A 15,488-nucleotide genomic window follows, 5' to 3' on the forward strand; every position below is an offset into this window, starting at 1 on the left:
TTGTGGGGGGACAAGGCCCAGAGCCAGGGAGGCTTGGCATGGCCTGATGGCATGGATGCTTTTGGGCCTCTGGCTTGCTCCCTTCTGCAGGAGCATTGCTGCAGTGGCGGTGACCGCCACACGGTGCCGCAACTGATAGAGTAGGGACCCACTTTAAAGAGGTCGCCGTGAAGTGGCAAGTGGGCTTGCATACACGTTGATCAAAATGTTAACAAAGAACCTCATGTTCATGTTTATAAATTTTGCCTAGCTGCGATTGATCATAGAATATATAGGATGAGCGGTCCATGTCTAGTCTCTCATATTGATATTACTGTTAATGATGTTGATAACATCTATGAAACCAGCTCCATCAGTCAGAACACTACAGCAAACATAACAGTACAGTTGGTAGAGAACGTATTTAAGAGACTTCACTGATCTGACCCAACTTACTAATGGGTGGAATGATGCTTTAGTTCAGTGCAGGAAATCTGCTGTTAATTTGGACATATGCAGAAAATGGTTGTTGATCGAATGATCATTAAATGGGTTGGCCACTTTATGTAAAATCTTTACAATGTTTGAGAAAGATGAATATAGCCAACTTACTTATATATCCTCATTAGAAGTTCTGCCCGGCTTATTAACACTGTGAAGCCATGCCCCTTGGTTAGCAAATCCTTTCTACCTCAACAGCACACCGCCCCCGTACAGAAAATGGCAGTTGATGTAAGGTCATATGATGCAACTTGTACATCAGCAACATCCATTGAAACACACCGTGCAAGCACTAGTTTCGTGGATGTCCAGGACCTGCACAAGCGTAGATGAAAGCTTGGTAGTCAGATGACCGAATACTTTCATCTGTTCTTGGACATCCAATTGACTAGCGCATGCGCAGTGTGTTCCAATGTAGGTTGCTGATGGTCGCTTCCCATGACCCTTCATCTCTGGCAATTTTCTGTCTGGGAGCGGTATGCTGTCGGGGGACAGAGAGGCTTTGCTAACCAGTGGGCATAATTTCACAATGTGAATAAATGGCACAGAACTTCTAAGGATACGTTCACATGCACTATTTTCAGACGTAATTTGGGCGTTTTACGCCTCAAATTACACCTGAAAAAACTGCCCCATTACGCCTACAAACATCTGCCCATTGCTTTCAATGGGTTTTACGATGTTCTGTTCCCACGAGGTGTCATTTTACGCGTCACTGTCAAAAGACAGCGCGTAAAAAGACGCCCACGTCAAAGAAGTGCATGTCACTTCTTGGGACGTTTTTGGAGCCGTTATTCATTGACTCCATTGAAAAACAGCTCCAATAACGTCCGTAAAATACGCAGCGAAAAACGCGAGTTGTTAAAAAACTTCTTCAAATCAGGAGCTGTTTTCAAGTGAAAACAGCTCCGTAATTTCAGATGTATTTTGCTACTGCGTGTGAACATACCCTAATGAGTATATATAAGTAGGTTGTCTATATTTTATGTTTCCCACACAATTGTAAAAGAGATTGTTGGGAGATGTTTATATCTATGGCCAGTTTAAGGCTGGATATAATATTCTTAACTCCTGCAGTCGCTTTCTGAACAATTTTTTTTTAGCAAATATTAAATACATCAACAAATAATTTAAATCTCATTTAATTCTTGTATGGTCACCGAATCTGACATTTCTAAGTACAAATATTTCATGGTATGAATTATCTTACATAGAGGCAAAATGTGCATTGTGATGCCAAGAAATCATTATATCAAGTTATTTTTAATACACAATCATAACAGCAGAGCATATAAGTACAAGGTCTTAAATATAATTGTAATATAATGTTACCTGTGGGATAGCCAGACCTAGCGCAACCCCTCCAAGCAAGAAAAGGTTACTATGCAGCCAGTTAACCAGTTTGTCAATGCAGCCATTAGTGTGTATAAACTCTCCTGCCTCTAAATAGTCGAGAGTCTGCATGCCGTACCCACACATAGTATTCACCACAGCCTAAAAAAGAATATATATATATTTATATATGGCACACAAGAAGACAGCAGCACTCACTAATGAATAATCGACCAGGTGCCCAGCAAAACGTCCCGATCCTAGGACGTATAATGATATATAGCAGAAGAAAATTTGCAGCACTCCAACATGAAAAAAATGGTGGTTTATTCAATCCAAACTAACAGCAACGTTTCAATCCTACAATAGGATCTTTATCAAGCCTTGATAAAGATCCTATTGTAGGATTGAAACGTTGCTGTTAGTTTGGATTGAATAAACCACCATTTTTTTCATGTTGGAGTGCTGCAAATTTTCTTCTGCTATATTTATATATGGGTATTTACATAATGTCCCTGATATTAACAGGCCAATGATGTCCTCCTTGTGCACAGTAAGAATCTAGCTGGGTTCTGTATTTGAAAGTCTTATTTATTGCTTCTCACATCTAGAAGTGTGTAGTGCTCTCAAACGATAGCTTGATAGTAATAAGAGATGATCAAGACGTTGTCTGCATTATGTATTAAAGGGGTTATCCGGGACTTTAAAATTGATGGCCTATCCTTAAGATAGGCCATCAATAGTAGATCGGTAGGAGTCTGACTCTCGGCAGCTGTTTGAGGGGGCTGCAGCCTCTTAATTGTTCACATGGATTAAATTTGTGTTTGTACTTGCACGCACAGTTACATCAGTAGTGGCTGTGCAAGTTATTGCAGCATTGTCCCATTCACTTCAATGAGACAATGCTGCAATACCTTGAACAGCCGCTATGAATGTGCCGAGAGTTGGACCCTCCCCGATCTAATATTGATGGCCATCAATTTTAAAATCCCAGATAACCCCTTTAAATGACACTATAACTTTCCTGAAGGTACTTGTAAAGGATCTGCCAGGCACAGCTTCGGGGTTAACTCCCATAATTAATCAGTCAGCACCTGAATCTACATCCCTGAGACGGACTCCAGCTTCCACCACTCAGGCTGGCAGGCTTAGGAGTGGGAGAGCCTATCGCAACCTGGCCAGACTCAGCTAGCTCCCGCCCTCGGTCTATTTAAGCCTGCCCTTCCTGTCCCTCGGTGCTTGTGATTCTTTTCGTGTGGTTTCCTGGCCCAGCTACAGCTCCTTCTATTTTGATCCTGCTCCATACAGACCCTGGCTTACTGACTACTCTTCTGCTCTTCGTTTGGTACCTCGCACACTCCTGGCTTGACTCGGCTCGTTCACCACTCTGGTTGCTCACGGTGTTGCCGTGGGCAACTGCCCCTTTCCCTTGCTTGTATTCCCTTGTATGTTTGTCGTGCACTTACTGAGCGCAGGGACCGCCGCCCAGTTGTACCCCGTCGCCTAGGGCGGGTCGTTGCAAGTAGGCAGGGACAGAGTGGCGGGTAGACTAGGGCTCACTTGTCCGTTTCCCTACCCCACGTCATTACAGTACTAAGACTAGAAATTGGTAACCATTGAACTACAAGTTTACATACATTTGCACATGTGGCCAAGGCTAGCCTTAGGTCTTATTCAGAGAAACTATGTTCACGTCCGTGTGCCGTCTGAGTGGTCCGTGCAGAGAAAATCGCAGCATGCACTAGTTTGGTCTAATTCCTGCACTAGACTCGCCAATTTAACTCAATGGGTCAGCGCAAAAAAAAAAAACTCCCAGCACACCGATGACACCTGAATGCAGTCAGTTTTTCACTGATGGGTTGCAGATGCTTAAAAGAAAGCAGAAAGTACTGCCAGAGCAGCATTCGTTTTTCACTGACATGAAAAACTGATGAGCCCTGATGATACACGGACAGGAGAAAACTGACAAACTGAACACACTGACACTATTCTGATTGAACTATGATGTAAAAATTGGCAGTTTTCCCTGATTAAACCCTGACGAGTTTTACATCGTCTGAATAAGGCTTTATAAAATAGTTGCAAGCAAGACATCTGGGATCTAGGAAATCTTTGAATATTCTTAACATGATCGTCACAAAGTTAAAAGTTTTGATGAAGATTTAATGATCCTGTCCTGACTTTTTTCTTCTCTTTGCACACAATATGCAATGTTTGTTGTACAGCAACTGCACACGCAGCACATTCAAGAATGGAACGAAAATCATCTAAAAGAGAATTGTTTTATTGATTGTACAACAGTAAACGATGAGCATGGGCAGTGAACGCTGGCTTACGTTCGTCGCATACGGCAAGAAAATTTCCCGACATATGCACCAACATAAATGTCGTCGTTTGCAACCATATACATTAGACTCCATGTAAAAAGAAAATATGTATACCACATGTTTTTTGGTGGTGGCAATTTATAGAAAAGCACAGCAGGCTGCGTATACCGACTTATACCTGTCCGGCAGATGTTAAAAGGACATTATGGGGCAGTGCCGCACCTGCCATGAGGCGAGGTGAGCCAACAGCCTCAGGCGGCGCCACCTAGCCGAAAATGGGTGGCAGCATTTTGAACCAGGGACGGACTGGACCGGGGGGAGGGGGCATGCCTTATTTTACTTACCTGACGTGCCGTATGAAGGGCCACCCCATAGAGCCCTCACGTTACTATAATGGAAGGATAGGCGGGTGCAGGGGAGGGGTGGACTGAGCGTCTGACTTACTGCAGAGGGCTCTATAGGGGGGAGTATTCTGCCCCCCTTTAGAGCAGTCAGTCGGATGCTCAGACCCCCCCCTAACCTTTCAGTATAGTAACTAGTGGGGGCTCTATGGGGGGGGGGATTATTCCCCACCTATAGAGCCCTCTGCTGTCAGTAAAATGCCCAGACCCCCGCCCCCTTGCAGTATACTCCCGGCCCCCCAGCGTCGGCCGACACCTTTTAAATTAGTAGGGGCATGATCGAGCTGTTACCGATCACATCTAAGTTCATAACTTAGATGTGATTGATAATAGGCGACCTAATGGATTTAGGTCTCAGCACTAGATACAACAGCTCTGTATACAGGATACAAAGCAGCTGTATCTCAAAAAGTTAAAATAATTTTCAATAAAAAGTAATTAAAACTTGCACCAATCACATTGATAGATATCTTTATATATATAAAAAAAAAAAGTTTTTAAAGGTGTACATAGCCTTTAAACTATAACTAAACTTTTATCATGAGAACTGAGACCCCCACCGATCGATAAAACGGGTGAGCGCTGTGCCGCTTCATTTATGATCGACTTGCGGCCAAGTGAGCGGTACACTGCTCCAAAGAAAGCCAAGCAGAATCAAAGCAGCACACCGCTCACCCAAACACTTCTGCTGCTTCATTTTAGCGACTAGTGGGGGTCTCCGTGCTCGGACCCCACTGATCAAAACTTCTGACATGTCAAAAGTTGTTATAAAATGTTGTTACACTTTAAAGAGAACCCATCACCTGCCCATACATGTGCAGCTGAGTGCAGCATGTAATAGGGAGGGCTGCACAAACTCTGGGGCACTTTACATTTTTTTCCTAGCCTCCTTCGTTATTTAGATATCGGTGCCGTAATATTTGGCGTCCCATATGTAAATAAGCCCCTGAACGGTCAATGGGGCGGTAATTGGCAAGGGGGCGTGTAACATCGCTGTGACACTGTCCAATCAGCTACGGACAGTGTCAACAGCAGGAGATAGAGAGGGTGTGCGTGCACATGCTCTCACTCTTCAGCTCTCGGCAGGCAAGTACAAGACTGTATGATCTCTCGCGAGAGATCAGTCTTGTCGTCCTTGTCTGCCGAGAGCTAAAGAGTGAGAGCATGTGTGCATGCACAGCTCCGATGCCATGGAACAGAAGAATTCACACTTTTCTTCTCCTCTTCTGTTCTGTTGTGGCGGCGGAGCTGCGCGCACACGCTCTCCTCTCTCCAGCTCTTGCTGTGACACTGTCCATAGGTGATTGGACAGTGTCACAGCCATGTTACACACCCCCTTGCCAATTACCGCCCCATTGACAGTTCAGGGGGTTATTTAAATATTGGCCGCCAAATATTACGGCACCGATCTCTAAATAACAGAGGAGGCTATGAAAAAATTTAAAGTGCCCCAGGGTTTGTGCAGCCCGGCCCATTACATTCTGCACACGTATGGGCAGGTGAAAGGTTCTCTTTAAAGGAAAGGTGTTAGAATTATTTATTTATTTTTTATTTGATAGTTTATTGAAGTTTTACTTTATGGGCCTATTTTTTCTAATTATTTTAATGTTCCCTAAAGTAACTATTCATATGTTTGTACTTCTGTGGGGGCAGCCATCTTTATTTTTCTTACTGCTAATTTTTGTTTTGCAGGTTCCGCTGGAACATTTGGACTACGTAGTAGATTCATTGGACTACTTCGCTGATTTAAGCTTTTTTGCAATAGAATGGTTAAAGTGGATTGTGTGGAAGAGTTGTTATTTCAATAAAACTTTTTTTTTTTGTCTCTGTTTCTGAATACTTCTTTACCACCTTCGTAATGGCAGTTGTCTGATTGAGAGCGTCCATTACGAAGAAGGGGCTTAATGTTAGCCAGTAAAAAGGCTAGCACTAACCCCCTATTATTACCCAGGTACCCACCGCCACCAGGAGTACCGGGAAGAGCTGGGTACGATCCAGTACCCGACTATCTGAAGTGAAGGGTACTGGGGTGGACGCAGGCTGGTACTATCAGGCTAGGAAGGGCCAAAAACCATGGCCCTTCCCACCCTGGTAATGCTAGGCTGCTGCTGCTTTATTGTATCTGGCTGGTTATGAAAAATCGAGGGGATCTCACGTCATTTTTTTCAATTATTTATCTTTAAAAAATGACGTGGGGTCCCCCCTATTTTTCATAACTAGCCAGATACAATAAAGCAGCTGCAGCCTAGCATTACCAGGGTGGGAAGGGACACGATTTTTGTCCCTTCGCAGCCTGATAATATCAGCCTGCGGCCGCCCCGCTGCCTAAACGTCGTTTGAGATGGTCAGGTACTGGATCATACTCGGCTCTTCCCGGTATCCCTGACGGCAGTGGGAACCGGGGCAATAATAGGGGTTAGTGATAGCCTTGTTACTGGCTAATGCTAAGCCCCAGCCTTAGTAATTAAACGCTGTCAATCAGACAGCAACCCTAAGGCCATAATAAAGTATTAAAAAAAACAGACATAAGAATTTTATTTTTTATTGAAATCAAAACTCCCCCATACAATCCTCTTTCACCATTTAAAAAGTAGATCGAAGTAGTCCAATTAATCTACTCTTGTAGGCCACAGCCTGGTTTAGGTCGAGGCCTGCAAGAGATCGGGAGCACGCTGATGACGTCAACTGCCCAGCACGATGAAGTCACTGCATCATGCCGTCCACGCCGGGCCACTGAACTCAGTTAAAAATCATAAGTCAATTAGGTAATAAAAAGGGGGCATAGAAGATGTTAAACCATTTTCAGTGTTAATGCTGCGTTGTTGATCTATGATACTAAAGTAATACAGTAAGTAGAATTCTTTAAATCTTTTCTATGCCTCAAACGGCACTTTAGCAAATAAACAACAAATGTTTTCCTATTTAAATTTTTTTATATATTGCGTGTTTGTTGTGTAAAGCTAGTAATGAGAAAACTCGGATAGATATGGTGGGGGGGGGCCTCTTTTTATAGTTCGCCTCAGGCAGCAGAGGGGCTAGGTTCACCCCTGTATAGGGGTCTATGGAGACAGTTTAAGAAAAAGTGGGAAAGTATCCCAGAAAAGGTGTATATGTAAATCATGTACTCGGTATGAATTTTCAACAGATTAGAAAGAGATTTCCATCTGTCAGTGGTCCAAAATTTCTCATGGTGGAAACGCCTACCTTATCTTCACTATATAGGCAGCAAGAGAAGGGTACGGAGCAGCGTTCTTGACTTGGGTTTTCTGAGGAACAGTTGAAGTATATGTTCTGGGACCAGTCTTTATAGGAGATTCCCCCACAACAGTTAAACTGAATGAGAAGAAAAACATGAGACAAGATCACTAAATTTGTTTTGTAGTGCATTGCATTGTACTATATAACAGGACTGAACCTGAAACATGTACAAGGGGAATATTATAGACTACCATTTTTGTTTTGTTGAATGCACTGACCTCTCTTTGTCCAAAGTCTATGAGATTTTGTAGATCTAGATCATCCCTGTAGTGTACAATTGCATTACTAATCACTTCACTGACCTTCCCACGAGCCTTTAAGAGAACAAGCATATTTATAATCGAGTAGGACATAATATTTTCAATATTAATAGGACTTGCCTTCTACATAGTCACTATAAACGAAGAATATTAACTTTAATTTAAAAAAAACAGGCTAAAATGCAAATAAAAACAATAACATGAATATTTGAATGACAGATTAACATTTTTGAACACCATTTTAGATCTTGCTATAATATACATAAACTGTTTCATTAATGATCTTGTTTATAGCATATCTTCAAGGCGTCTTCCCTATAGTGGCATTCATAAGTATACAAACTCTTGAGCTCACATCTCCCAGCATCCCCCGCTTGTTTAGTGTCTGCACAGAGAATATGCTGGGGATTTATTTTCTGGCAAGCTATGGACAATTTGCAAGTTGCTAAATTTTTATGTAGAGTATAGCTATAAATAAACCATAAATAGTAGATTTAGAGGGAGATTTCCAAAAAAATTTAACGCTTACTATCGAACTACAATTAAATTCAAATTCAACAATCAGCCACAACACTAAAACCACCTGCCCAATATTGTGTAGGTCTCCCTCGTACCACCAAAACTTCTCTGACCTGTCCAGGCATGGACTCCAGAAGGCCTCTGAAGGTCTCCTGTGGTGTCTGACACCAAGAAATTAGCAGAAGATCCTTTAAATCCTGTAAATTGCGAGGTGGGGCCTCCATGGATCAGACTTTTACCAGCACATCCTACAGATGTTCGATCAGATTGAGATCTGGGGAATTTGGATGCCAAGTCAACACCTTGAATGCTTTTTCATATACCTAAAACCATTCCTGAACAATTTTTGCAGTTTGGTAGGCATAATACAGCTGAAAGAGGCCACTGCTATCAAGGAATACCATTGCAATGAAGCAGCGCACTTGGCCTGAAACAATGTTTAGGAAGGTAATACGTGTCAAAGTAACATCTACATGAATGCCAGGACACAATGTTTCCCAGCAGAAGGCTAGCCGTTGTAACAAAATAATCAATTTACTTTACTTGTCAGTGGTTTTAATGTTCTGGATGGATGTTGTAAGTACTTACCTATATTATTATATTCTCATAAGTGAATTAAACCAAATACCAATGTCAAGAACCGAGAGAAACATTACATTTCAAATATCTTAAAATGAGTATTCAGTCCATTCCTCTCATGTCTGACTTTGAATGTTCTACCCTCTGGATATTGTGTCCTAAAAGATGACTTCTCTTTTTTAGTGTAGCATTTAATATTAATTTGTTGACAAGAACTCTATACTTTTGTAGCTAAAAATGTTCTCTTGTACACAAAACACCCCATTAAATGACGCAGAAGGTATATTGGATGTTGTACATCTGTTCTTTGTGTGCAGAGTGTATCTACTCCACAGCTGTGTTTATCCATGATAAACTGTATGGATGAAGAAGGGGCCTAGGTTTAAGAGAATCATTCTTTGGTTTTCACAAAATAGAGCAGGTCACATAGGAGCTCTTGGTTTTGAAGCTCACAAATATGTCATTTGTGGGAAAACACTTTTTAACTTACACTGAGCATATAAGAATGCTATCATGTCTGTAAGTGTTAAACAGAATTTTATTTTAATGTGTTTTACATGACCGTATAGCAGAGCATGTGTATCACAAAGAGATGGTAAACAAAGAAAATATTATTGTTAATGAAACTTAACACACACATAAAATAAAGCAAATTCAAAATATACTGTATAAATTATCAGAATGTTTGTCACTAACGTGCACTATTTAAGAACATATATAAAAGTATGTGTATAGAGGCCCATTTCCAGCAACCATCACTCCAGTGTTCTAATGTACATTGTGTTTGCTAACTGTGTTAGAAGGGTAATGGATGATTAGAAAACACTTGAAAACCCTTGTGCAATTATGTTAGCACCGCTGTAAACAGTTTTGCTGTTTAGAGGAGCTATAAAACTGACCTTCCTTTGAGCTAGTTGAGAATCTGGAGCATTACATTTGTGGGTTCGATGAAACTCTCAAAATGGCTAGAAAAAGAGAGATTTCATGTGAAACTCGACAGTCTATTCTTGTTCTTAGAAATGAATGCTATTCCATGCGAGAAATTGCCAAGAAACTGAAGATTTCCTACAACGGTGTGTACTACTCCCTTCAGAGGACAGCACAAACAGGCTCTAACCAGAGTAGAAAGAGAAGTGGGAGGCCCCGCTGCACAACTGAGCAACAAGACAAGTACATTAGAGTCTCTAGTTTGAGAAATAGACGCCTCACAGGTCCTCAACTGGCAGCTTCATTAAATAGTACCCGCAAAACGCCAGTGTCAACATCCACAGTGAAGAGGCGACTCCGGGATGCTGGCCTTCAGGGCAGAGTGGCAAAGAAAAAGCCATATCTGAGACTGGCTAATAAAAGGAAAAGATTAATATGGGCAAAAGCACACAGACATTGGACAGAGGAAGATTGGAAAAAGTGTTATGGACAGACGAATCAAAGTTTGAGGTGTTTGGATCACACAGAAGAACATTTGTGAGACGCAGAACAACTGAAAAGATGCTGGAAGAGTGCCTGACGCCATCTGTCATGCATGGTGGAGGTAATGTGATGGTCTGGGGTTGCTTTGGTGCTGGTAAAGTGGGAAATTTGTACAAGGTAAAAGGGATTTTGAATAAGGAAGGCTATCACTCCATTTTGCAACGCCATGCCATACCCTGTGCACAGCGCTTGATTGGAGCCAATTTCATCCTAAAACAGGACAATGACCCAAAGCACACCTCCAAATTAAGCAAGAACTATTTAGGGAAGAAGCAGGCAGCTGGTATTCTATCTGTAATGAAGTGGCTAGCGCAGTCACCAGATCTCAACCCCATAGAGCTGTTGTGGGAGCAGCTTGACCGTATGGTACGCAAGAAGTGCCCATCAAGCCAATCCAACTTGTGGGAGGGGCTTCTGGAAGCATGGGGTGAAATTTCTCCCGATTATCTCAGCAAATTAACAGCTAAAATGCCAAAGGTCTGCAATGCTGTAATTGCTGCAAATGGAGCATTCTTTGACGAAAGCAAAGTTTGAAGGAGAAAATTATTATTTGAAATAAAAATCATTATTTCTAACCGTGTCAATGTCTTGACTATATTTTCTAGTCATTTTGCAACTCATTTGATAAATATAAGTGTGAGTTTTCATGGAAAACACAAAATTGTCTGGGTGACCCCAAACTTTTGAACGGTAGTGTATATATATGTATATACTGTGTGTGTGCATATGTATATATATATATATATATATATATATATATATATATACACACACATACACACTACCGTTCAAAAGCTGCCAGTTGAGGACCTGTGAGGCGTCTATTTCTCAAACTAGAGACTCTAATGTACTTGTCTTGTTGCTCAGTTGTGCAGCGGGGCGTCCCACTTCTCTTTCTACTCTGGTTAGAGCCTGTTTGTGCTGTCCTCTGAAGGGAGTAGTACACACCGTTGTAGGAAATCTTCAGTTTCTTGGCAATTTCTCGCATGGAATAGCATTCATTTCTAAGAACAAGAATAGACTGTCGAGTTTCACATGAAATCTCTCTTTTTCTAGCCATTTTGAGAGTTTCATCGAACCCACAAATGTAATGCTCCAGATTCTCAACTAGCTCAAAGGAAGGTCAGTTTTATAGCTCTTCTAAACAGCAAAACTGTTTACAGCGGTGCTAACATAATTGCACAAGGGTTTTCAAGTGTTTTCTAATCATCCATTAGCCTTCTAACACAGTTAGCAAACACAATGTACCATTAGAACACTGGAGTGATGGTTGCTGGAAATGGGCCTCTATACACCTATGTAGATATTGCATTAAAAACCAGACGTTTGCAGCTAGAATATTCATTTAGCCCATTAACAATGTATAGAGTGTATTTCTGATTAATTTAATGTTATCTTCATTGAAAAAAACTGTGCTTTTCTTGCAAAAATAAGGAAATTTCTGAGTGACCCTAAACTTTTGAACAGTAGTGTATGTATACGTAATATATACATATACACACACATTTAGATAAAATACTTTATTCCTATATTTTACAGTTCTATTAATTCTAGATACTAATTGATTAATTGTTAGGGTGGTTTATGAATTTATTGATCCATTGATTAGTGGACTTTTTCTTTGTTACTTTTATTAAAATTGTTACAAAAATGTGTTTAAAAAAATACGTAAAAAAATGGCACGCAAGTTATATACCACTGAAGAGGCATTTGCTCTCTTGGATTCTGATAGTGAATTGCAAATTCAGCGGAGAAAAAAGGACCAAACGGCGCTGCTCAGAAAGGATGTCAGATGTAATGAATTGTAAATAAATAAATAATAAATTTATTAGGACTATAGTAGGCTACGCGTTTCGACGCCGGACCGGCGTCTTCATCAGGACAATGCATACAGTGCGGTAGTTGCACCTTTATATACATGGAGGAAGTGACAATGAGTTGGCTGAAAATTAGAAAAAAAACGCCAACATAGGCGGGTCAGAGGTCAGACAGAACAATTGTACAAGCGTTTACCTGATGTTTACAAACATGTTAAGATTTACATAAAAACATAATGACATAATTGTTTTAAAGGATGCCTCTAAGGAAAAAACACAAATTGAACCTTTTATGAAGCATTTAACATTTCTAGGGAGAAATATGTATCTAAAGAACGGCTGGTGACACGCAGGGTTTGAACCGCAAACCAGTTCAACATGTGGGACATGAGCCGCACGATGGAACGCAGCAAGTAGGTAGGGCCGATTTGTGAACGAATAGGCTATGGAACGCAACAGGAACGCAACCAATGGGTCACGTGGGGCACAAAATGGACCGCAAACAGTTAGTCATCTGGGACATGGACCGCATATTGGGCCGCAAGAATACAAGGGCGATTGAACCGGAGTAAAGCACGTAAGTAAAAAAATTTTTATTCAAGTTGCTTAATAATAATAATGTGTGTCAGAAATTGCATTTCGGACCGTAATATTATAAAAATCGATATGAATGTATGATTGTTAGGAATAAGAATAGATAATAGGATAAAAAGATAAAAAGAGACGTATAATAAAATGATATGAAAAGAGGGGGGGGGAGGGTGATGTGATGTAAAAAAAGCTTGAGGGTGTATGCGTACTAACATTGGATAGTCAAAACAAGGAAAACATGACAGGGACATAAAGCATTTTAATCTAAGGACGTTTCTGTAAGGTCATTCAGGCCGTTAGGGTGCAGGGTCTCCAATTTAAAAATCCAAAAATTCTCTCTCTGTTTACGTTTTAAAAACCTATTAGGTATATCCACTGGGATCTGTTCGATCGGGGTAACAACTAAATCTTCAAATTTACAGTTATGTTTGAGGGCACAATGACGTGACACACTCTGTTTTAAAAATCCTTGCTTAACATTGGATCTGTGCTTGTTAATTCGGTTTCTTAACGTTTGGGTGGTACGACCTACATATTGCAGGTTACATGTACACTGCAGTAGGTACACCACATAAGTGCTGCCACAATCTAAGTGACTTTTGATAGGATAGAAACTATTCATTACATTTTATTCATTAAAAACCAATAGAAACTATCCTATCAAAAGTCACTTAGATTGTGGCAGCACTTATGTGGTGTACCTACTGCAGTGTACATGTAACCTGCAATATGTAGGTCGTACCACCCAAACGTTAAGAAACCGAATTAACAAGCACAGATCCAATGTTAAGCAAGGATTTTTAAAACAGAGTGTGTCACGTCATTGTGCCCTCAAACATAACTGTAAATTTGAAGATTTAGTTGTTACCCCGATCGAACAGATCCCAGTGGATATACCTAATAGGTTTTTAAAACTTAAACAGAGAGAGAATTTTTGGATTTTTAAATTGGAGACCCTGCACCCTAACGGCCTGAATGACCTTACAGAAACGTCCTTAGATTAAAATGCTTTATGTCCCTGTCATGTTTTCCTTGTTTTGACTATCCAATGTTAGTACGCATACACCCTCAAGCTTTTTTTACATCACATCACCCTCCCCCCCCTCTTTTCATATCATTTTATTATACGTCTCTTTTTATCCTATTATCTATTCTTATTCCTAACAATCATACATTCATATCGATTTTATAATATTACGGTCCGAAATGCAATTTCTGACACACATTATTATTAAGCAACTTGAATAAAAAAAATTTTACTTACGTGCTTTACTCCGGTTCAATCGCCCTTGTATTCTTGCGGCCCAATATGCGGTCCATGTCCCAGATGACTAACTGTTTGCGGTCCATTTTGTGCCCCACGTGACCCATTGGTTGCGTTCCTGTTGCGTTCCATAGCCTATTCGTTCACAAATCGGCCCTACCTACTTGCTGCGTTCCATCGTGCGGCTCATGTCCCACATGTTGAACTGGTTTGCGGTTCAAACCCTGCGTGTCACCAGCCGTTCTTTAGATACATATTTCTCCCTAGAAATGTTAAATGCTTCATAAAAGGTTCAATTTGTGGTTTTTCCTTAGAGGCATCCTTTAAAACAATTATGTCATTATGTTTTTATGTAAATCTTAACATGTTTGTAAACATCAGGTAAACGCTTGTACAATTGTTCTGTCTGACCTCTGACCCGCCTATGTTGGCGGTTTTTTTCTAATTTTTAGCCAACTCATTGTCACTTCCTCCATGTATATAAAGGTGCAACTACCGCACTGTATGCATTGGCCTGATGAAGACACCGGTCCGGCGTCGAAACGCGTAGCCTACTATATTCCTAATAAATTTATTATTTATTTATTTACAATTCATTACATCTGACATCCTTTCTGAGCAGCGCCGTTTGGTCCTTTTTTCTCCGCTGAATTTGCAGTACCTCTTGACAACAAACTTGCTTTGTTTGTGCACGGATCTGGCAGCAGCTCTCATACGTTTGTGACATCTTAACCGGTGTCCACAACCCTAGGTGAGCAAATTTAATTTCCATTTTCCCCTTGGTTTTATCGCTTTTATTTTGCACTATGTGGCGCCGTGTCTGTTTTATCTGTTTCTATCTGATAGTGAATGTCACTTTTGGGGGGTTTCCGCTGTTGTGGTCCCTCCAGGGCGTTGCAAATGCGACATGGTACCAAAAACCATTATAGCAAAATTTGAGCTCCAAAAGCCAAATGGCGCTCCTTCCCTTCTGAGGGCTGTCGTGTATTCAGACATAAGTTTATGACCACATATGGGGTATTACCGTAATCAGGAGAAATTTCTTTACAAATGTTGGGGTGCTTTTTCTCCTTTATTCCTTGCAAAAATTTAAAATGTCTATGTTTCTTCAGAAGAAATGTAGATTTTCATTTTCACAGACTAATTCCAATAAATTCAGCAAAACACCTGCTCACTATACAACTACATAA

General features: G+C 40.8%; 1 protein-coding gene across 5 annotated transcripts in view; it reads right to left on the reverse strand.

The window, feature by feature from the left end:
* Positions 1 to 15,488, reverse strand: part of TSPAN33 (tetraspanin 33) — a 48,100-nt gene that overhangs the window by 7,915 nt on the left and 24,697 nt on the right. For all 5 annotated transcript variants that reach the window (XM_075857550.1, XM_075857551.1, XM_075857552.1 and 2 more), the window contains 3 exons: positions 8,017 to 8,112; positions 7,745 to 7,873; positions 1,813 to 1,974 (listed from right to left, as the gene is read on the reverse strand). In XM_075857550.1, the coding sequence (XP_075713665.1) occupies positions 1,813 to 1,974; positions 7,745 to 7,873; positions 8,017 to 8,112 (387 nt within the window). The remainder of the gene's footprint in view (positions 1 to 1,812; positions 1,975 to 7,744; positions 7,874 to 8,016; positions 8,113 to 15,488) is intronic.

Source organism: Rhinoderma darwinii, chromosome 3 (assembly GCF_050947455.1).
Source record: "Rhinoderma darwinii isolate aRhiDar2 chromosome 3, aRhiDar2.hap1, whole genome shotgun sequence".
Classification (NCBI taxonomy): domain Eukaryota; kingdom Metazoa; phylum Chordata; class Amphibia; order Anura; family Rhinodermatidae; genus Rhinoderma; species Rhinoderma darwinii.